General features: G+C 39.4%; 1 protein-coding gene across 2 annotated transcripts in view; it reads right to left on the bottom strand.

The window, feature by feature from the left end:
• The window catches only part of TTBK2 (tau tubulin kinase 2), a 90,664-nt gene extending 68,784 nt beyond the window's left edge, over positions 1-21,880 (bottom strand). For both annotated transcript variants that reach the window (XM_042446526.1, XM_042446534.1), the window contains exons 1-3: positions 21,640-21,880; positions 6,645-6,804; positions 3,371-3,518 (exon numbers count right to left, since the gene is read on the bottom strand). In XM_042446526.1, the coding sequence (XP_042302460.1) occupies positions 3,371-3,518; positions 6,645-6,713 (217 nt within the window). In that variant the 5' untranslated portion in view covers positions 6,714-6,804; positions 21,640-21,880. The remainder of the gene's footprint in view (positions 1-3,370; positions 3,519-6,644; positions 6,805-21,639) is intronic.
• Between the last annotated feature and the right edge of the window lie 3,120 nt (positions 21,881-25,000).

The raw sequence follows: 25,000 nt of genomic DNA, 5'->3' as shown, positions 1-25,000 counted from the left end.
AACTCAGGCTCATGTGGGACAATGCAGAAAAGTGGGTCCAAGTCATATAGGACATTAGCAGAACTTTGAATTCCGCCATAGGAAAGTGTTTTACAGGCACAGTCATTACTGAATTTCAAACCAAAATCTTGAATTATAAAAAGACCATGTCCAATCTGAACCAAGATGGAAGAAAGCTTACCCCACATAAAAATCCCTAGACATAAACACACTTTAAGACACTGAACAGTATCATGCTTTTAGGTTATGCACAGAGATCAAAGCACAGAAGAAAATGGGAAATGCAGGGAAGAGAGTAATATAAATTTTTGGTTTAGTTACTATTTTTAAAAAAACAAACAGGAAAAAGCAGTCAAAATTTGCTTCAATGCTTGGTTTTCTCACAACTATACCCTATTGTAAATTTTGACTTTTCCCAAAGTGTCTGTTCACCTGAATGCCTCCTTAGTTTATTACATTTCTCCTGTTCCAGTAACTTTAACATCTTTATTCTCAAACTGTTCAGTTATCACAGGAATTCACAAAGCCAGCAACAGTATACACACAGAGTATTTATTGTAAGCACTGTTCTGTTTTTTTAAAAAATGAGGAGTTCATATTCTGTTACTCCTGTTTATATTTAGTGAATGTACACTTTTTAACATTTTGCAGTATTTAAGATGTCCTTCTTTGTATGCTGGAATACAAGATTTTGAGAATGCTTTTCCAGGTACAGCGTGCCCACACTATTCACAGGCGCACCATACATGGCATACCCCGGAAGCTATAATGGTATGTACGTACATCCACAGTGCGCGTCACACCATGCCGCATGCACAACCATTGTTTTAAACAAGGCTTGAGCATACATGTTTTTTCCTTTACATTAGGGGTGTGTGTGTCTGGAACAGATCCCCCAAGTATGGGAAGGGCCCACGGTATTTAACAATCATACTTATGTATACAAAAACATGCATAAATCAATGTGCACCAAAAATCTATTTACAGCCAAAATTATCATTTGAATGAACTATATGGAGTGACGTGTAACTGGGCATTTTAATATCCATTGCATTTATAAGTGCTTTAATTGTTTTAAAATTTGAATGTACTGTTTAATTAACTATCAGTACTTATTTTTAATTTTTATACTTCATATTATTTTAACTGTTCTATTTTAATTTATACTGTAAGCTGCTTTGAATCTCATTAAAGAGAAAAATGAGATATACATAAATAAATAAACAAACATTTTATAAAATGTTCTACTTGCAGATTTTTACTTTCCACATTCCAAGCCCCCCGAGAAACACTGTGTTCTGTGCACATTCCTATATGAAACCTTTTGCTTACTTGATCTTTTTCAATAAAAGATCTAATTTTGATCTAATTCAATAAAAGCTAAAATATCAATTTTCAAAAGTCACTTATTGAAGTATTAAATGTATTGTATTATTTTTGCATGGCTCTGCTCTCATTTTAATTCTCACTTTAAAGAGGAAAAACTCTGCCTGCAAAGAAGACAAGCCCTCCTCCCGACTGCCATCTTGAGGGGAAGAGAAGCAGGCCAGCAACAACAGGCCTCTGCCTGCAAAGAAGACAAGCCCTCCTCCCAACCACCATCTTGCTTGTCTTTATTGCATGTTGTTCTATTTTTATTGATTTTTTTGAGCTTGTTTTTATGATGTGTTAATTTTTATTGATTCTGTGAACTGCTTTGATCACCTCGGAAAAGCAGTATAAAAATAAAACATATTATTAACATGTTGTTAGACTGTGTACAGCCTAGATAGTTTTAACTAAGAATGATTCAACACTTAAAGCAACACAGTTGTGAAACATCAGCAAATGAGCTGTCAAAATAATCAAACAGTTGTCCAATTTTAATTGTCAATGTATCGAGATGCATATGCTCTTGGACATGTTTCTACCTATAAAGTGCAGTCATAACTCTGCTAAACAACCAGAGAACTCAGATTAGAATGGCCGATGAGAAACCATATAGGAAGCATCACCATCTATCAAATCTACTTCGTAAGGCTATAGTAAGCAGTAGGGCACCTGGTCAAATATTCAGTAGCAAATAATCCCACATAATTTTGACTGTTTAAGACACTATACAAGCATAATGTTAAGTAAGCTAGAAACTTTTAAAAGGACTACCATATATACTCAACCATAAGTCAAGAAATTTATGCCCTAAAATTGACCCTAAAATTCTGGATACACTTAATACAGTGGGCCCTCTCCTTATGTGGGGGATACGTTCTGGATCCCCCCACGTAAGGGAAAATCCACCTATGCTTGAGCCCCATAGGAAATAATGGGGTGTGTGCATGTGGCAGAGTGATACACGTGTGTTTGTCTTGAGGGGAAAAGGAAGCACTTACCCCCAAACCTGATGGCGTGCCAGTGACTGTGGTGGCCTCCGTCCTCACCCACCCTGCTGAGACCAATGGCATGGCCGCGGACTCTCCCACTGAGCGGGGGGGAAGCTGGCTGGGCTTCCAAGTCCGCTTCCCTGGCCAGCTGCTCGGAAGAATTGGAGGGCTGGGAGAGGAAAAGGGCCTCTGCTAAAGAACCCTTGCCCATGGCTCTCCCTGCTCCAGAGAGCGGAATCAGGGATAGAGGGGAGGAGGGCCAGGGAAATGAAGGCAAAGTCCAAAGAAGATCTTGAAGCTGAAAAGTTGTCTAGCAAGGAGCACAGCAAAAAAACGTCCTGCTAGGAGCATAGGCAGCAAAAGACTGGCTCTCTAGAGAGGAGGTAGGGTAGGGCATGGCTTTCTTTGTTATTCTAATCCCTGCCTAAAGATAAATGGGAGGAGCTACCCCACTATCCAGGAGGATGGGACCTTGTCTGCTGGGAAATCACTAAATATTACCTCAAGTATCAGAGGTAGTATGTTTCTATGTATCAGTCGCTGGAATATGTGAGATGAGGAGCTGGGTCTCATTTCCTGCTGGCATGCTTCCCAAATTGATTGGCCGCTATGTGACTAGATAAGCCTTTAGTCTGGTCTCATGTTCTTCTATTCAAATCACTTCAATAAAGCAATTCTTCTATTAACTGGATGAAAAGAAGTGCTTGGCCAGTAAATATAGCCTTTTTGCTTTCCTTCAAATGTTCTTGAAATACTATGCCATGTAAAAAAAATTACTCAGCATTTTCACTTATCTCAAATGACATACTGTCAAACAGGCAAGGAGAGGTATGCATATATGTACAGGACTGTTAGAAATCATCGTATATTTGTCTATGTATACTGATCAATATAGCACAGCTTTATTATACACTCGAGCTTTTTCATTGCTTTAACTCAGGTGGAAGACAAAAAAGGTGAGAGAGAATCTAACATCTCATTAGGAATACAAGGATTTTTCTCTACCTTACCTTGTAGTTTTTTCAACACAGCTACTTCCATTTTCAAAACTTGCTTTGGTTGCTGAGCTGACTCAACCTTCAGTGCAACATTCTCTCGGGTAAGCAAGTCCAGTGCATCGTAAATTTCTCCAAATCCTCCACCTCCTATCTTTTTCAACTGTAGTAAATAAGGTATTTACATTATTGTGCAATGTGTAAAAACGACAGATCTTTTAATATCACTAGCTATAATCTAAATTATCTAGTCATTTACAGAAACAAGTTTTACAATTGTCTCAATATAATCAATTCCGATCTATTAATGTTAACGTTAATAATATTAACAAGACACTGGATACAGCAAATTATGCCAGAATTAACTTTATTTAAACAGACATCTTATGCAATGTGTCAGCAATATTTGCTGAAACCTACAAATTCAGATGGATGGCTGAATAAGATTTTCATTAATTAGAAGCTCATTTTCAGTATCCGAAATAGTTATTTTATCATTCCCAGTACCTCAGAAAACTAGGATAAATTGTACAGATTAATAATAATGGCAGAAAATATAGCATGCAAGTTGGGTAGTCACCCATTTAATTGAAATAGTAATCAATCATTCATAACAATTTTAGTTAATTAAAGCTATATATTAACACAGAATAGTTCTGAGGGAGAAACAGGATGTTTCCTTTATTTTTAGATAATGCACATGAACACTGAATTGGGAGTAATCTTAAAAGGAGCATTTCCCACTTGTAAACTAAAAAGGGAGAATACAGTACTCTTTTTAAATAAACTATCTGTCATTTACCACAACTTACATGAAACTGTTTCAGTAATAGGTAGTTTAATTGCTGGCTAGTCAGTGATACTTTAATTGATTTTAGATCTATAAATCTAATTTTTAAAAATGGAGCCAGAAAAATTATGAAAATGTACCTAATTTAAATCTTCAGACCACATAACTAAGTTTTAACATTGATTTTTAAACACAGAATACACACAGCCTGAGATCAGCCTACCTACATAGTTGTAAAGGACATCCCAAAAACCCACGATGGGTTTTAGGAGGAGGAAGTCAGTGTAGATTAAGGAAATCAGTTTCACATAGCTTGAGGCATGAGTCAGTGAGCAACTTGTTCTTATGCTGTGTGTCTTCAAGTCTTTTCTGATTTATGGCGACCCTATCATAGGGTTTTCCTGGCAGGTTTCTTCAGAGGGGCTTTGCCATTGCCATCCTCTGAGGTTGAGAGAGTATGACTTGCCCAAGGTCACCTATTGGGTTTCTATGGCCAAATCAGGATTCAATCCTTGGTTTCCCAGTGTCCTAATTCAATGCTCAAACCATTACAGCATGCTGGCCCTTCACATACTTTCTCCTATACATATGCTAGCTTACTTTAAGTAGCACCTAGGTATGGCCCCAACTCCTAGACTATGTCATAAAGATTTTAGCTGCTGGGGCAGAAACAGGACACAGATCACTTTGTTTCCCCAGCAGCTTCCCTCTCATAAGTTGTTGCCAAAAACATTTGGAAGAAGTCTATGAAGTGTCTACCAAAAGTCCCTAATATTCCCTGGATGACTACACAATAGCAATAGCAAGTACATTTCTACACCATTTATCAGTGAACAAGCATTCCCTAAGCGGTTTACAATCTGTAGGCCAACTGCCTCCAACAAGCTGAGTACTCATTTTACCGACCTACAAAAGGATGGAAAGCTGAGTCAACCTTGGAGACCTTCCCTAGGATCAAACTCACAACCTTGTGGCTGCAGTACCAACATTTAACCACTGTGTCACCAGGGCTCACTTCTCATAGCACATCTCATAGCAACCTTTGCCGGTTGACTCCTGGATCTCAGCACAAAAATTAAGACATAAACACATCCACATCAGCTATAAGGAAAATAAAAGTTGAAGACTTTTCAATAGTTACATAAAACCACCCCTGATCATCATTGTATCTTAACGATCCAGTAGCAGCTTCCATTTTAAAATGTTAGAACAGACATGCAATTGGGAAATTTGCAGTATTGTGTACAAGAAAAACTGACTCAAAATAAACTACTCAGTACATCTGACTGTGGCCATATGAGAGCCAAATATAACAGTGCTATATTCAAAGTGCCCAGCCCAAGTCTTGCCAGCATATTGTGTTTCTGCAACTGGAACAGCCCTTGAGCGTTTATAAGCTCTCACTGTGTAATACAGTGACCAAATATTAAGAGGTTCTCTTACAATTCCACCAAGAATGCAGCAGACAAAAACCACAAGGCTTCTCCCTCCTACAAAACCTAGCTGCAAGCAGTAATCAAAATCAGTGCATACCTCATGACATGGGCTTTTTATTGTGATTGTTTAATAGACATAAAAGAGTACTATATGGCAGAGACATGCAGTTCATTCAGCCTGCAGCAGACTGGCTCCACAGGATGAATTTAGCTATACTGTACTAACATCTGGGTATATACTTTAGGAAAGCCACATTATTAATGTCATGTCACATAGCAAGGGCCAGTTTTGCTCCTCTTATGGACAGCACTTCCATCGAATTTTCAGAAATCCAACCTGCCCCCATGGTAAATAAATACACCAACCATGGAAAGCATTTTCCAAATACCTTCTGTATAATGAGGTAAAGGAATTCACAGAAGCCAACAAGCTATTAAACTGAGAAGAAGGCACTTCCACTTTAAAATACCTCCTTTCCTGTGCATCCTCACACCAAACCATCTCTGTTGAGGAAAGTCCTCCATACATCTCATAGAGGATTGGGAGGTGGAAGATGGGAGCAAGGTCACACATTATACCAATCCCCTTCCATCAGCACATCTCACTATACAAGTCTCTGTTAAGAAACCAAGCAAGTCAACATACCTAAATTCCAATTCTTTCAGAAGGCACAATGCAAGTCCATGAACAGAAAACATCTATATAGCTGGCCATTTATAACAAATCAAAATCTGCTTTTAAGAAATACCATCAGAAAAGCTTTTGTAAACAGTTGATTCTTTATTTATTAGGTGATCAGTGTGCCAGAGAAGCCATCAAGTCTAAGCAAGCAGACTGCTAAATTGTAACTTGCAAAGATGATCAAGAATATACTTTTGAGAAATAAGCAGCAAATATACATTTCTTCCTTTCCTTTTCCTTCAAACTGAATGCAGTCTGGACATATGTCCTCTCTATTTAGTTACTTGAGGTTTTATATTTCCATTTACATTTATTTCGTTGAGTGCTTTTATTATGCACCTATTTGGAGGTGGGGAGATAAAGAAGATTTAATATACTCACCACTTTCCATCTTTCTTTGACCAGTATTCCCACACTAAGGATATCTGGCTGTTCCCCGCCTCCACTCATTGCAATCTCCTGGGGTAGGACAGCTGCTATGCAAAGCCTACGTCAGTAGAGGCCATCCATCTCCCAGAGGTGGCTTCCATTTAAGCAGAAGCTATAGAAAAAAACAGCAGCACATGAGATCTTGCTAATTGAAACATAGGCAAGACAAGGGTTTTTCTAATCCTATTCTAATAGAGGTACTTTCAGCTTCACAATGCTAAACCGAAAAATAACAAGAAAATGACAATAAAAAATAAATTTCAAAAACAAAAATACCTTAATAAGATGTGAAGTCAGTTTACTGATCTTTCATGTACTTTCTCAATAATATGAAATAAAATGTTTATGAAGTAAGCGAACCAACATTGCACATAGTTTGGATTTGCTGTACAATATAAGCAACAGTGGAAGACTATTTCTGAACTTAAGCAGTAATGTTTATTTATAGAACATCATCCCAATAATTTTCATGATTTATGTTTTAAGTGCTTTTAATTTTTTGATAGTTTAATCATTTTTAACTTCTGCATTTTGAGAATTTTCTTTTAATCTGCTGTAAGCCTCTCTGAGTTCTGAACTGGGAAAAAAGTAGAAAATTAATAAATGACTAAGTAAATAAAACCATCTCTGCAGGCAATCCACTCCCCCCCCCCAAATATTATAGGCAGGAGGCTCATGTTGGAAAAATATAACTTGACCAAGGCAAAAGGATAAAGCCATGGCCACAGTTGTATGTACTTCATAAATTCTTTTCAATAGCAACTTCTCTTTATCCTAGCCCTACATTATCTCTTGAAAATAACATCAAATCCTTTCATCAAAGACAAGCAGAGATTTTCACAACATGTAATGTTTTGGAGTCCCTTTAAATAGCTTGCTTTAATAACACTATACAACTATCCTAATACACACACACTATAGATGGATAGATAGATAGATAGATAGATAGAGATCATAATGTATCATAACAATAAAGAGCTGATTCAAGAGAAAGCTGTGCAAGATTCACAAAATTTTCCTCTAAGATACCCTCTGAATGCAGTTATTTTTAATGCTGGAGGTAGTTTTATCGGTAGAATAAATCTGATGCAAAGGGCTTATTTCACAGATTTCAACCTGGTACAGACGGGCAAAAAGTGCTGTCCTGCGGGCGGGGTGAGGGCTGAACGTCCCCATGCTCCCATGCTGCCCGGGTGCCATCTTGGCACACAGCCATTCAGATGGTGCGTACAATGATGACGTCCCTTTGATGCAGCACCCAAATGGTGCCGCACCAAAGGAGCATGACCAACCCTCCCAGCAGCGGCTGTGACACCTCTTCACAGGCACAAAAAGATGCAGGAAAAAACAGGTCCTTTTTTGTGCTCTGCGGCGGCTGGATCGATGACAAAAGTGGCGTGCATTTGCTTCAGCATTGATCCAGGGCAGAAAGAAGTGGTGTCTTGCCGCCTTTTCCTGCCTGTCTGTACCGGGCCATTGTTCACAAGATGGTTACAAAGGCAGAGTTTTCAAGAATGTCAGAGTACTGCTCAGGACCTTGGAGGATATGCATCCCAATAAACTCAAGCTAGCAATCTACATAAGCTCATATCATATTTCATGTGATGCATGAATGAAAGCATATGCCAATCAAATGTATTTGATCTCAATCTTGTGAAAACTTTGAACAAAATGTTAAACACACACACACACACACACACACACACACACACACACACAGAATCTATTGTAAGTTAACACATCCACACAATGTACTGTACACTTGTATAGAGAAGCATTTTTCAACATAGCAGAGCTAATGGAATCATCAGGACTATAAACAGACAGTGAATTTTCTATCTTCTGTAAATGTTATTGTTATCTAAAAATCTCTGCAGTGAAGTGGCCCAGGAGCTATTTGATGCTATAATGCTGCACTGTAAAATACTTAACACATACAGAGTGAAAAGGTAAAAAGGAGAGTCAGCAGAAAGGAATACCAGTGTTTAATGGCACAAATTTGAGAAAGGCACAAATTTCAGGTATGACAGAATACATAACTAGCATCCAGTTAGCCATGAATCCACTAGGTGACTTTTAGGGGTGAAACATACAGACCAAAAGGAGCAGCCCAGGGCCACTCCAGCGCCAATCACCTGGGGAGCGCAGTGACCGAATGGCCTGAAGCGGGCCACTGCTGCAATCCCAAATGAGCCAGCATCAGCAGTTGTTTTTACCATTCCTTTTACCTGTGGCTTAGGCCACCTTAGCCAGTCTTTTTTGGGCTCAAGTCAGACACAGATCCAATCCAGATATAATAAGTAAAACTATTTGGTTATTATATGAACAGGCCAACCTCAGACTTGTTCACTGCCACCTCTTCCTCCTTCATGTATTAGGAAAGTATATTAGATGCTACATTTTGCTATTTACTACAAATCATGGTTTCCCATTTCACCCAAATATGTAAAAATATGTCTTATACAAAATCATAATTTCTGTACAAACCATGATCACATCGGATCTTCAATATACTTTACTGAACAATTAGGTTCAAAGTTTAGGATTCCTTCTGAACATATAGGTTTGTTCCTGAATGCCCAGAGACCAGGTGCAGTCTGGAGTGCCTTTGCCTAGTTGAGGCTAGGCCCATTTGAGGTGAGAACATAGATCTAGCCACAATCATGCATGCCTTAGTTTCAAAAAACTGGATTACTACATGCTGCTCCATTTGGGGCTACCTTTGAGAAATCCCTGGAAACTTCAGATAATTCAAAATATTGTAGCAGTTTGACTACAGTACTTACGGTTTCAGAGAATGTAATATTTTTTTATACCAGCTTGTTATTTCTTTCAGCAGCAAAGACCTAGTTGTTACATTTAAATTCTATATTGCTTAGGGACAGGATATCAAAAAGGTTCAGGCTCTTCCCCACAAAGTATACTTGTTGGTTAAAATCAACTGGAGAGGACTTTTGCTGCCATCTCCAAGATGTGGATGACAAGAACGCATGAGAGGACTGTAATCGGTCTGGAAAGAGAACTTAGGTAATCTTATCATTTACATCCCACCTTCCTTCCAAAACACTGGGACCCAAAGTATACACATATGGAAGATTTTTCAAAAAGCACAGCACAATACTTTCAAACACCCTCTTATTACACGATTTAGAATTAAAGGCCTACATAAGTAAGAAGACATTTAACTGCCAGTGGAGAGAGAGACAAGAGAGGGGGACCAACCAGATCTCCCACAAAGGGAGTTCCACAGCCTGGGAGCAGTCACCAAGAAGTGTCCTCACCAGACGAACCTGGGAGGGTAGAGTAAGTGAACGAAAGCCCTCTCCTCAAAGAGCTTAAAAACACAATTAAGGAAATATGATTGTTTAACCCACCTTTGAAGCCACTGCAGTTCTCCAGTATCTCCATTTCCTGACCAGCAGAGTAAGGAGACTGTGGCGTGTTTTTCCTATACTCTAATAGCTGGATGCGCAGCAATGACATCATCTACCTAGACCTCCAAAAGTTTCTAGGGAAGTCTAGGGAGATGCCTGTTGCTGTGCATCCAGATATAGGAGCACAGCTGGACATTTTATTGTCACTGGCCCCAGTTGTCCTCTGGCCAATAAATGGCCATGTTGGGGGGAGGACAGAAGTAGCTTCAAAGATGTGTTGAGGAGGAAGCATGTGCTAGTTCTGCCCATGTGGAACATTATGTCCTCCAATGCAGAATCTTGATCAATGTTGTTGTTTTTAAATAGGATCATACAAAAGGTTGCAATATACACATTTACTTGGTAGTAAGTAGCAATGCAATAAGTAGTATTTCCGAGTAGATGTGTATTAGGTTCCACTATTAATAAGCTTGCATGAGTTGATGATTATTCTTTCTCTAGACGTTTATGTATGAATTTTAGGTATGATAAACAAGAAGCAAGCACATATCCCTTCAATTCCAATGTTATAAGAGTTGAAGTCAGTTTCAGCACCCTACTTAGGGTCTCTGACACAATGTGGTATAGTGGTTTGAGTGTTGGGACTAGGACACTGGGAGACCAGGGTTAAAACACCCTCTTAGCCATGGAAACCCGCTGTCAGCCACTATGGAAAGCAAAGACGAACTCCCTCTGAACAAATTTTGCCAAGAAAACCTTGTGATGGGTTCATCTTAGGATCACAATTGGTTAGAAATGTCTTGAAAGCAGACAACAACAACAACAACAACAACAACAACAACGGTCTATACAATATAAATTTCTGTGTGGGATTTGAATGCATCTAATCAATACAGCAATGTATATAAATATGTACACACAGTAATGCAACATAAACTGCACACCTAGCCATTTTATACATAATTTGTTATTTTCACATGTTTAAATGTCTGAAAATTTTATTATGCATTTTAGTAATGGGAAGCCACTTCCAGCTACACTCTCTAGCAGCCACAAAGCAAATATTTTAAGTGTGTTCATATTACTACAGATAACTCCTGAAAAAGAAGTTGCAAAGTATCCTCAGTGTCTAAAAAAAATGTTCCTGTTCAGCATCCCAGTTAGCTATGACTTCCTATAAGACACTATAAAATGTAAGAAAGCAACCAGGCCAATGCAGTCTCCCCACCATCAGGTTTCCATTGCATTATCTTCCACCAATAGAAACTTAATGATTTTCTGTGGCTCCTGGGAGCATCTGAGCATGCTCAAACCTCACTCAGTTGTATCCAGACATCTTTTTTATTTTACATTTCTGCAAAGGTCAGGGTGTCTCAAAGCCTCCATCTTAGCCCTCTACAGCTCCTTTTCCTGCATTATTGTTGGCATAGGCATACTGAATTTATTATTCATATAAAAGAGTGGACCAATTTAAAGGTGTATATTCTACAAAGAAATGAGCACCACAAAATTACACACTTTTATACTTTCTCAGGTAGAAGTAGAAGTTCTATTTATATACTGCCTATCAGGCATAATTGTTCTGAAGACCATTTACAATTAAAGGACATTAAAATAATTCGAAGTGGATATGCTTTTAATGAATGTTTTCTCCCAAGCGTTCTGTAAGGCTGAACAGTGTGTATTGCATCTTTCATTCTTCGTGCCAAAAGGTGTATTTATGTTGGTGTGTGTGTATGTGTGTAAGAGGACCAGAACCCACCTTGAGAGATTCAAGCAAGATGCATCATGGTGTTGAGTGCTGTTGAAGACACAGTGGTATGTGTTTTCCTATGTGGTTAGGTGGGATGATATCTTGAAAGCTTTTTGCATGCACCGACTAGTTCCTTCAATTTATATCTGATATAAAGTCAAAGTCGTGGCGATTACTATATTTATCTATGCCCTGCCTTTTTCCCAGTCCAGGACGCAAGCCTTACAGAACACTTGGGAGTTTACAAAGGATAAAAGAGATACAGCATTAAAATTCCTATTATATAAAAATATGATTAAAATAATAAAATTAAAAGCAGTTAAAAGCATGCACATTAGAAAGAAAACAAATAAAGTGTACAGCACATTTTGAAATGCTTGTTCCCTTGAGCAATCAGCCATCAAAGGCCTGCAGGAACAACAACAGCAACAAAAAAGCTTTGTGTATATGTGCATTCAAATCACTTGTCAACCTATGGCCACCCCATGAATTTCATTGACATTGTTTTATTTGCCATGGCTCAATGCTATTGAATTCTGTGATTTGTAGTTCGGTGAGATGTTTATGTGTATGCCAGCCTTACTATAATTTCTTTCATTTAAAACAGTATCTATCTGTAGGGGGGGAAACAAAGAATCCAGACCACACCACCAGATGTTGCTCAACTGCAACTCCCAGAATTTCTCACTATTAGCTGGTTAGGTCAGTCCACAACATCTGGCCATATGGTTCCTATCCTTGCACTAACATTATTAGACCATCAGTACAGCACAACTATAGAATTTTCTTTATCAAAGTGATATTATTGTGATTTTGCATTTTATGTTTAACATTACTCAGGGAATTCTGACCACTGGGCACTTTGAGATGTATTGGATCTGTGTTACTGTTTTACAAAAATAATATTTCTACACTTGCTCTGCTTTAGAATCAATATCTTCTTAATGGCTTTGCTTGCCCATAAATAATAAACTTAAGAAATTCATTATTACAGTACTATATTACTGAAGACACAGACAGAAGAAGATAATGCAAGAATCAAGAGCCACAATAATTATTTTTCATCTCAGATTGTACTGATTTTGCTTGACCTCCACATAGCTGAGTGTGAAAGAGATACAGATACTATTTATAGCTATGCTTTCAATGTCTGTAGTACCTATTGCATTTATGGATGACTACTCAATTTAAACATCTGATCTACTACCAGATCTTTGTGTACCATTAGTCTAGTAGTCTCAGTATTCAGTGTTAGCAAATGAATGAAGATGTCCTACTCTTCTACAAAGAGCAGAACAATAAACCTAAAACCAGGGCCTAAATCTTGTTGTCAGTCGTGACTGGAATAAAGCCATTGCATCAATGGGATTTATCTGTATGTTGACTCAGCATACAACAATTGATTCAATAAGTCTACTCTAGCTAGAACTAACCAACAGATTCCAGCCCTTGAATCACAGAAGCTACTAAAAGGGAGATTGATTTATTTTATCCTATTATGAAAAGAAATATTTCCTTTAGCAAATAAAAATGGCATAATGAATATCACATTACATATCAGTTAAGTCAAACCATTAGCTGCAGAGCTCTATGGAATCTAGCCTTTGTGCCTAATACTAGTGTTGATGTATCAGTACTATTACCATCTCCAGTAAATCTGTCATGGGGACATTCCATTTTTTAAAAAAATACCACTCCTGAGAAGGAATATATTTGTTTTTGGCTTTTTAGTTCTATGGAACTGATTTCTCAACATTACTTGCTGCTACCTTAAATATAAAATATTGCTTGTTACACCATGTCATATAACACAAGTGAGAATAAGCCTCTACCCTTATTAATAAGCTTATCTTCTAAACCAAAAAATTACAAGGGTTGGAAAGGACTGCTAAGGCCATCCACTCCAACCTGCTGCCATGCAGGAATACACAACTAAAGCACTCCTGAAGATGGCCATCCAACTTCTGTTGAAAGACAACCAAAGGAGGAGAATCAGCTACCCTCAGAGGCAGTCTTTTCCACCGCTGAATAGCTATTAAGAGTAAAATCATCCCTCCTAGTGTTCAGGTGGATTTTTTTTCTTTGCGTATCTTAAGCAAGTCACATCAGGCAAGTGCAAGATTCATACATTTGAATAAAGCCCCCCCCCCCTTACACATACACATTTTTCTTACTAACATTAAGGGACATGCTAGAGACCAGAATATATGGATGAACTTTCCTAAAGATTATAAAGTTTAGAGTCTAAACTGAAAGGATGATTCTGTTTGTGGCATGGCCTTCAATCCAGTAGAAACTCCCACTAGGAGAAAGTGTGGAAAGGTGGTTATTTCTCATTTCATTTCCAAATTACCTTTCATGCTATCCTTAGGAGGATTTCCCAATTCTCCAGATCAGATTTTTGAAGGGCACAGGATGAATCAAGTGAAAATCACTGTTTGCCTTCCACCAGCAAGACTTTCCAGTGTGCTGAGCTCTACTCATGGGATGTCAGAATCCAAGATATAGAATTTAAAGAGGGTGGGGATCCTATTAGTGAATAATACTATCTAGGTTTTAAACCTTTTTGCTTAAGGCAGATCAATCTACCTATGTTAGAAAAATATTTAACAGATTTCTAAACAACAAATCTCAGATGAATATAGTTTACCAAATATTACCAGGAAAAACAGAACAATTTTTAATTCTAATTAAAAATCAGCAATATCAAAAGATCATTTTAGCAAACATTTCAGACTGACTCTTACAAAGAGGTTCTGACAAAGCCTCTCAATTGAAAAAACAAATAAATCAATATAGTGCATAGTTTATGTAAAGCCACTGTAACAAGCAAAACATCCTGTTTGCAGTTGTTAATGATTTTTTCAATTAAAAAAATAACTTCTTTCTCAATATTTTAGTAAGACTTGTATGATCACTATATTCAATGATGGACTATATTCAATGTTGAGTGAGAAGACTTCTGCTCATGAAATGGGCTTTTCCTTTCTTCTCCTCTGTTCTAAGTGCACACACTTCAAGTCAGCTGCAGAGAGCCACTCAGGTCCTTAAGAGGAGTCTGGGGGTGCATGCACAGAGAGCAGAAGGAGGAGGAGGGATCAGTTCTGATAGTAGATGAACACTATCAGTTACAATCAAATATATTTAGAACAGACAGACAGACAACAATAAATCTATTTTATTCAGTTCAGAGGTAATAATAATAATAATTTGTTTTATTTATATACCGCTATTCCAAAGATCATAGCGGTGAACAGCAAGTAAGCTAATTAGCAAGTAAGCTAATTTCCCCCCAACAGTCTGGGTACTCATTTTAGCCACCTCGGAAGGATGCAAGCCTGAGTCGAGCTTGGGCCCTTTTGCTGGTCTTGAACTCATACAAATATAAGTAGCCGGAATCAGACAACTAGAACACAGCAGTAATTCTGAATAGGCTGTACTCTAGATATAGCCAAGATTTAATCTGATGGGTAAGTCTACTATCAAAGATACATTATTTATGTGTTGTCAGTTTATTATTTTTATACTGCTTTAATACTAAATATACTAAAGCAAATAAATGCAAAAACATTTGTTTGCTTCAGTAGTTCTGCAGTATGAAGATGGTGTCCCACAGGAAGAAGCAATAAACAGGTAAAAGCTCAATCTTAATTTTCATGCTATTTTGTGGCATTTTTGTCTTCACTGAGTTAAATAATACAGAGCACTTTCTTCTACATGATTCAACAACAACATCCCACCTCAGCCTGGAAAAAGGTTTCCACTATGAAAGCAATGTAATACCTCTCTAGTTGTATACATGCTTTCATTTTTTTTTCAATCTCTCTTCAAAAAAACCCAAAGGTCTTTACAAATCTGTCTGTTCAGGTTTCCTTGGTTTTTGTCCTCCTTCTGAGGCTGAGCGTATGACATGCCTAAGATCACCCAGTGGATTTCCATAACCAAGCAAATATTTCAATCTTGATCTCTCAAAGACCTTACTCAAAACATCTATACCTCACTGTGTCTTCTCTGGGCTTAGCCCTATACGCATTTAAGATCAGAATTAAAGAGTGTCTCACTGAAAATACACAGAATCAGCTACAGCAATCTCTAACTGCAGTCATACACAGATAGATATTTCAATAAAAGGTTTCCTGATTTGGGCACGTGATCCAAAATTCACAACTTAGCTAGTGTATCTCACTTACATATAAAGTACCAAAATATATTTGCAAAAGTCATCTAACTGCTGCAGTTTCTGCACCAGAATCAGTCCTTTCCTTACTAAAACTGAACAAGATATGCATCATCACACAATTCCTCACAATTGTAATGTACAGAGGTGGCACAGCAACAAAAGCACAGACTAAGTAGTATACACTTAGCATTTGGTGGGTTTGATAAACCCCTCCCACACACACATATAAACTCATGTCAGAAATATTCCTAGGAAAACTTAACACATTGTTTAGAAAACTATTTCTCCAGAATATTTCAAATTTGATTACCTATTCATTTGGGTTTTCTCCTGCCTTTCTCCAAGATTGGGACGCAATAAACAGATACAAATAATATCAAAAATTTTAATATCAAAACAATATCAAACAGTTATAATACTAAAACAATTTTAAAATGTGGGTTTTAAAAAACAATAGAACACTGTATTATAGTGGGCCCTTGGTAACCACTGTGGTTTGGTTTCAGGACCCCACATGAATACCAAAATCTATGGCTGCTCAAGTTGCATTATATACAATGGGGTAGTACAGTGGGCCCTCAGTATCCACAGGGCTTTAATTCCCAAATCCCCTGCGGGTACCAAAAACCATGGATGCTCAAGTCAGTATTTAACATTTAATATTACCGGTAGTTAGGTGACAAGGGTTGGGCACCAGGAAGGCATTTTTTCCTGCACTGAGGTAAGACACAGAGTGAGGCAGCAGTTTAAATTCTGGAAGAGGCTTCCTTATGAGAAATGGAAAGCAGGAATTTAAATTGTGAGAGAGTGGGAAACAAAGTGAAACAAGGAGTTTAAATTTTTGCAGCAGCTTTGTGGTGAGGATTGGCTTCCATGGGCGATGGAGGCAATCACAGAACACCCCACTATTGCCCTGGGACTGCTTCTCAGCCTAGACATTGCAGGTTTAAAAAAGTAAACATTTGTTCATTTCAAATGTGTTTGCTCAAATCTGCAGATATCAAACCCACAGATACTGAGACCCCACTGTAAAACAATATCCATTATATAAAATGGCAAAATCAAAGGTTTGCATTTTGGAATTTTTAAATATTTTCAAGTCATGGATGGTTAAATCTGTGGATACAGAATCTGTGGATATGGATGGCGAACTGTACCTGTCCATTAAAAGCCCATTCCTTAGAAGCTAATCAACTGCCAAAAGAACCCCGTACAAGGTCTTTTCCGGCAGGCCTTCCCAGACTAGGTTAGATCCATTAGACTTGCCTTCCTCCTCTATTGACACCTCTATTGCTACCGATGCCAAAACTGATTGATACCATCACCCCCATCACCCCTCCTCTAGAGGAAAAGTCATTTCTACAGCTAATCTGCCCAAAATTTTAATGTATTCCTATTGGATAGCTTTAAATTTTTTGATGTTTAATCTCTTTTTATGAGTTGATCATTGTTTTTATGCCATCACAGGGGGAGGGATGGGGTTTTGAGATTTTTAAATTGTAATTTTTAATTGTTTGATGTTTTATTTATACTGTTGGAATCCGCTTTGATTCCTTTGTGAAAAAGCAGAATACAAATTATTATTATTAATAATAATAATAATAATGAGCCTTATCCCACAAAAAACCATAGCAGAAATGGAGTTGGAGAGCAGCGGCCTTCTCCATGCCTTATTGCAATGGCATGGTAGCACTACAGTTTTCTTTCTGTCAAACAGAGTTTGCAACTAGAAAAAAAATACATACATTTACAACCATCTCCCATGGAAAAAGAACTGAGGTGCTAAGACATCATGAAGTAAAGCACAGAGAAGGCCACTGCTCTCTGGCTTCATTTCCGCTTGGTCTTCTCAACAACAACAACAAGGAGAAGACCAGGAGATGGGAAGTCTAGGCCTTAGAATAACTTTAAAAAGCCCTCTTGCATCACCACCAAACATGCCTCTGAGCATGTGAAGACAAGAACAGCCTGACCTGTGAATCTCAAAGCCCAGGCAGGCTTGTATAAGAAAATATGGTCTTTCAGATAGCCTGGATCCACACAGCACTGAGCTTCATAAGTCATAACTATACTTTTAATTGTGCCCAGAACTGTATTTAGGATTATACTCTTCCAGCCTCAGAGGAAGGGAAACCTCACTAAGAAAATCCCATGATAGGTTCCCTTTAGGATCACCCTAAATTGGAAGCAACTTGAAGGCACATAATAACAGATCATCATTCAAAAAAATCATCACCCAGCTTGTTCTCAAAGGTCTAAAAAACGACTTTATATTATTTTGTGTCATTTAAGTTGCAATCTTATGCTCCTTTATCCAAGAGTAATCATAATGGGACTGTATAAGCACATTAAAAGTCAAGAGCTTACTAAATGGGGAAAGGGAAAATGTGAAATGTTTGGGTTGAATCAGTCATGCCGATCCAACACTCCCAAGAGCAGTACAACTGCACACAACTGAGGGAGGGAGGGAGGGGCTCATTAAAACTGTGATTTACAAGCCAAAAGCCAGTCAGTGGAGGATTCATTGTTCCTTACAAGCCACACCCCTATAATCAATAAGGCTATAATCTGGTTCCCTTACTGATGAACAACAGCAGCGGAACAAAAATACTCCCTTTCTCAAGTAACAGATTTTTAAAATAAACTTATAGTATTCTTCTTAAAATGACTTTGAGTTTCCTTGATTGTTTTAAACAGAAAATACTCCATACATGAATTGGAAACACGTTTCTAACCCACTCTTATCGCTTGGTGCTATAAGGCACATGCTTACATCAAGGAGTGATTAATCATAATTTGCTTGCTATTTTATAGAAGAATGCCAAAAGAACAGTCTATATTTTTTTTAAAAATTAAAAATAAATACTCATTCCCCTATAGCACATTTCCTTCAACCCTCACTGCTGGCAGATTTTCTTTTTTAATCCCTGGCATGGGACCCATACCTGTCCCTTTTAAAAGTAAGTATATGCGTCTGTATTTATATCCTTGCGTCAGTGCTGATACCAATACCAATGTTTAGCCACAATCTCCATCTGTCTCCATGCTGGAGCATATTTGCATGAATAAAAGAAACGCAGACGTACCAATATGAACAGATTCAGAGGTCTAGTGTTACTGCCTCTCTTGTAGAGTCCTCCTCTACACATGAAAGGGAGATTGGAAAAGTCTTGTCCCGGTGACCTTAGGTAAAAGAAGCTAACAGAGCTTCCACACCAACACCACCCTGCCAAGACCCATGTAATGTCTGCAGAGAGCACAACCTCTCAGACAATACCATAGCATTGCAATCTTGTCAATATGGGTCCTCCAACTTCTAGGATCCGACATGCATGACCTGGAGCCTTGACACTGCAAGGCAAAAATAGTGTCCAGTGGATGGATGAAGGCAGAGGGACCACGAAGAAGAAGCTCAACCTGGCCATCCCTTCTTCCCCTGCAAGGAAGGCTCAGCCGAGCTCCTTTTTAATGCCGCATCCCCGCCCCCCTCCTCTTGCTGCCTGCAAAGCCAGAATAATAGCCAGGCATGGAGATAGGGTTATGAGGGGACCTGAAGGTGATTCCCTTCGCCTCCTTGTTCTAAAGGTGCTCTGGTTCCCTCCGTGGCTGGGAGCCCAGAAGAGGCCTAAAGATGGCAAGGGTGCCTGGGGAGCATCCCTGTCGCACTGGTGGGGACCAGGTATGGCCTCTTCATTTCAAAGGAGGACCAGGCAACGCAAAATGGAGGGCACATGACCAAATAAAAAGCTACAAAAAGAAAACACTCCTAGAAATATAAATCCATACTTCTTAGTGATGCTCAAAGCGAAGGATGTTTTGGAATTCTTCCTGCAGAGAAGGAGGTTGAAATGGAGGGCATATCTGGGGAAAGGAGGATGCCTGGTCCCTTGGGATGGGACCTGGCTGGCAGACCGCAGGGGTCAGGGTGAGGGCAATAAGGACACTAATTAGGACACCAATGAGGAGCCAGGAAAGGAGATGCCACGAGGTTCGTTCCTCACACCCACCCAGACTTGGCTCTCCTTTTTCAGGACACATCCTACATTTTAGCCTTCTGTCCAGAAGAAACTCCCAAAGGTCCTTCTCCCCGCTCAGGGAAAGGTTCCCTCTGGGGGTCTGTCTAGAAAGCACTTCCTTCCCCTCCCAACAGTCCTGCAGGAACACTTCTTCTTCTTCTTCTTCCTCTTCTTCTGCAGGATGACCAGACTGGGTCCTCTTTCTTCCAGGACTTGTCTTACATTGCAGCCTTCTGTTCAGGAAGCATTCCAAAACGTCCTCCATTTTGAACATAAGAAGCATGAATTTACAATTCTATGAGTGTTTCAAGCTTTTATTTGGTCACGTCCTCCATCTTTCTTGAAGGCCCTCCATTTTGACCATGACTGAGAGGCATGGATTTACTTTTCTATGAGGTTGACATGTCTATGAGCATCTCATTTCTATGAGGAGGTTTCTTGAATCTCACTGTGCGAGAAATAAATAATGAGTTCAAGGAAAAATTTCAGCTTCTCCTGTACATCCTCCAATTTTCTTTGAACGTCCTCCATTCTGACCATGACTGAGAGAGGTGTGGATTTCCATTTCTAGAAGTGTGTTTCATCTTCCAATTTCATTGAATATCCTCCATTCTCACCAGTCCGAGAGAGGCATGAATTTCTATATCTTTGAGTGCTTTTCTAGTTTTCCTTGGCGGTGTCCTCCAATTTCCTTTAACATCCTCCATTTTGGCCATGACCCAGAGGCATGGATTTCCATTTCAAGGAGTGTGTTGTGTCCTACAATTTCCTTTAACATCCTCCATTTTCGGCTATGACTGAGAGGGGCGTGGATTACCATTTTTAAGTGTCTCACATCCTCCATATTTCATTGAACGTCCTGCATTCTCAACATGGCTGAGAGAGGCAGGGATTTCCATTCTTAGGAGTGCCTTTAGCTTTTGCTTGGTCGTGTCCTCCAATTTCCTTGAACGTCCTCTATTCTGAAAGAGATGTGGATTTCTACATCCACAAATGCTTTTCCTGTTTCCTTGGTCTTGTCCTCCATGTTTCCTGGAACGTCCTCCATTCTCACCACAACCGAGAGAGGCATAGGTTTCTATTTTCTAGGAGCGAACCATGCCCTCCATGTTTCCTTAAATGTCCTCCATTCTGACTATGACTGAGAGAGGCATGGGTTTCTATTTCTAGGAGCGTGTTGCAGGGTCTTCCATGTTTCCTTGAACGTCCTCCATTCTGACCACTACTGAGAGAAGCATGGCTTTGCATATCAAAGAATGTCTCACATGCTCCTCCATGTTTCCTTAAATGTCCTCCATTCTGACTATGACTGAGAGAAGCACGGGTTTCCATTTTCTAGGAGTCGTGTCCATGTTTCCTTGAACGTCCTCCATTCTGACCACGACTGGGAGGCATGGATTTCCACCTCTAGGAGTGTGTCACGTCCTCCATGTTTCCTTGAAGGTCCTCCATTCTCACTATATCCGAGAGGCACATAGATTTCCATTCTCTAGGAGCGTCCCCCAGCATTTCACCCGGCCACGTCCTCCATTCTGCGATGAGGAGGAGGAGGAGGACCGCTGCCCTCCCTCCACCACCCTCCCTCCCTCCCTCCCTGACCTGGGGAGAGGGCAGCCTGCCTTACCTGGAACGCGGCCGGCGTCCCTTCCTGCCTTCCTTTCTCCTCAGAGACGAAGGGGAGACCGGGAACCTTGCCTTTATCGCCCCATGTCATGGGAGGAAGCGTGGTCTCTATGGTGACTGCGGGGCCGGGGAGCCTGGGGCGGATAACGGGCCACAGAGAGACAGCCGTTGCCTCCTCCTCCTCCTCCTCAGCCGCGTCTCAGGCCCGCTCTGCTCCTCCTCAGCTGCAGTCCACGCACGACGCGACGTCTCCCGCGCCGCGCGACGCCAGCCAGCCGCCCTCCCTCCCCTGCATCCACCCGAGCGCCAGGCATTCTCTCGCCCCCTCTCTCCCTCCCTCCCTCTCTCCCTCGCATACACAAGCCCCCCCGCCTCCCGACGTACCTGGGACGCGATTGGCTCGCTGGCGAACGGCCCCTGAGCCCCATTGGAGGGTTCTGCTGTCAATCATTCTTGCAGCGACTGTGTGGGGTGGGTGAGGAGGAGGCCGTCTCTTAGAAACGCTGCTGCCCTCACGTTTGCTTGTGTGAGGCGAATCGCGACGATGGTCCTCGTCCTGCGCCGGAGGGGAAAGGGATGCTGGGAGTTGTAGTTCTTGAGCGGCTGTGGGGCTTTGAGGGAGTGTGAGGGAGGGGGCGGGGTTTTGTTTTGTTTTTCTTCAGAAATGAAAAAACAGAAGGAATTGCGGGGGTTGGGAGAGTGGGCCTCTTGGCGTCGTCTTCCGCTTGGGGAGGGTCTAGTTTAATATATATATATATATATATATATATATCAGAATCAGTTTTATATATATATATATAATACATAATATACACCAGAATCATTTTCAATATATATATATATATATAATATTACAAAATATATATCAGAATCAGTTTCAGCATTTATATATATATATATATATATGCAAAACTTTTATATATATATATATATATATTTAATAAATATAATATGATACATGATATATCTCAGAATCAGTTTCAGCATTATATGCCGTGTTTCCATGAAAAGACATTGTCTTATATTTATTTATCCTCAAGAAAGAAGAATATAATATATATACAGTATATATATATTAAATATATATATTAAACATATATATGTGTGTGTGTGACATATAATATATAAATCAATTTTAGCATTTTAATATATATATATATTAAACTTTAATATACATATACAATTTATATATATATATATATTAAACTTTAATATATATACATATATGTGTAATACATTATATATATATATATATATATATATATATATATGCTGAAATTGATTGAAGTGAATTATTTTTCCCATTTAAAGGGTCAGTTCTTTGCCTATTCTGTTCCTAATATGTTTTGTGGGATTAAAAGGGTGCCTGACAGCATCATATTTGGAAATGTGGCCGTGAAGAGAAACGGATTTTGATGAGGCCTCTTCAGTGAAAAGTACGTATATGAAATCCAAACCGGCTGGGATCACTAAGAGGGGAAATCTTTAACTCATCTTCTTTACAAACATGTATCTATCAAGTGACAAAATATAATTGCTGCATGTTTTCCCATATTTTTAGAGAAAAATTCTGTAACCAGAGGCATTCCATCAACCGTGACTTCCGTTTCAAAAATATAGTTTTGTACACATAAAAAGAAAGAGAGAGATCGGTTAAATCAATGTGTATGATAATATGGGCAATAATGACTTTGGTCCAGAACACACTGCAGAAATAATCCAATTTGAGACCACTTTAACTGCCCTGGTTTAGTGCTAGAGAATTTTGGGAATTGTATTTTCATGAAACACTTAGCCTTCTCTATCAGAGAGCCCTGGTGCTGCAATAGATTACAGTTCCTAGGATTCCTTAGCACTGAGCCAGGGCAGTTAAATCGGTGTCAAACTGGATTATTTCTGCGGTGTGTTTTGGACCTGAGTTGTTGTTACATGCCTTCTTCAAGTGATTTCTGACTAATGGCAACCCTAAGGCAAACTATCATGGGGTTTTCTTGGCAAGATTTGTTCAGTGGCGGTTTGGCATTATCTTCCCCTAAGGAAGAGAGAGAGAGGCCTGATACAGACAGCCAAAATAAAGCTGCTTCAAGTCACTTTGGAGGTATGGTGTTTCAATCTTACATGCGTCCTAAGAGTCCAGAAGCCACACCAAAGCCGCGCTCCAGTCCTAAGGACTGTAGTGCAGCTTTGGTGCAGCTTCCAGACTCTTAGGACGCATGCATCATTGAAACACCATGCCTCCAAAGTGAATTGAAGCAGCTTTATTTCGGCTATCTGTATAGGGCCAGAGTGACTTGCCTCTGGTCACCCAGTAGGTTTCCATGGCCAAGCAGAGAATCGAACCCTGGCCTCCAGACTCATAGTACAACCCTCAAATCGCTAGGTCACGATTACTGCTATTAGATATTAATAACCTGTTTACCAATTAAAAAGCTGTTGCTAAATAGACTGATTAGAATATGATAAAAATAACTCCTGTGATGTCCTGCTAAGGACTCATCCATGCTACTGGTATGTGCTGCATAATGTCATGCCATATATAATGTTGCTTTGTGGCAATCTTTTTTAATAAAGAGTGTGTACAATCAGGCAAAAACCAGCTGTTACCTTGGAAAACAAGAAGTTTCCATAAAACATATCCAAAGGTAGAGTTTTGACCATGCAGCAAAGTGCAATAACATCCAAAATCCCCAAAACAGTGATATGTTTTATTGGCCTGCCAAAATGCACAGAATACAGGTTGCAAGATTTCAAAGCTCTGCTGGCTTCTTCATCAGGCAAAGATATTAAAAATCATGCAGAAGGAAAAAAGAAAAATATATAATGATGTTAGTCACAAGCCTACAATTTGAAGATGTTGCTGTTCTCATGCAGGCCATCCCTTCCTCCTCCTGGCCATCTTGGTACTTCAGGGAAGAAGAAGAAATTATTAGCAAAACAAAAAGAGAGGTTTCTGTGTCTGATTAAACAATCTAAAACTATCTAGATCAGAAAGAGCAGGGAGGCAAAGTTGGTGGTGCAGACATCAAGCAAAAATAAACTGGTTGGTTGGCTAGTTGCCACAGCTGACCTTACATCCACTCATCCTCTATCTCCCTAAGACTGCTGTCTCAGTCTGCCTAATGGCATCTCATTGTGGGCAGACAGACCATAGTGGCTTTCAAGCAGATTTCCACAAACCCTGAGGTTCGGTGATTGATTCGAAAGCAGGAAAGAAGTTTATAAATGAAGATCCAGAATATAGCTGCATTTTAAATATTATTTTTGTCTGCTAAAGGAACAAGCATTGCTAGAGAAACTGAAAAGCTTTTTTTTTTAATGTAGTCAGTGAAACATAAAAGTGATATGTTTGCCAGGGATTGGAG

This window comes from Sceloporus undulatus, chromosome 1, assembly GCF_019175285.1.
Source record: "Sceloporus undulatus isolate JIND9_A2432 ecotype Alabama chromosome 1, SceUnd_v1.1, whole genome shotgun sequence".
In the NCBI taxonomy this organism is placed as follows: domain Eukaryota; kingdom Metazoa; phylum Chordata; class Lepidosauria; order Squamata; family Phrynosomatidae; genus Sceloporus; species Sceloporus undulatus.
The sequence above is the reverse complement of the archived record's forward strand: the minus strand, read 5'-3'. Positions and strand labels throughout refer to the sequence as shown.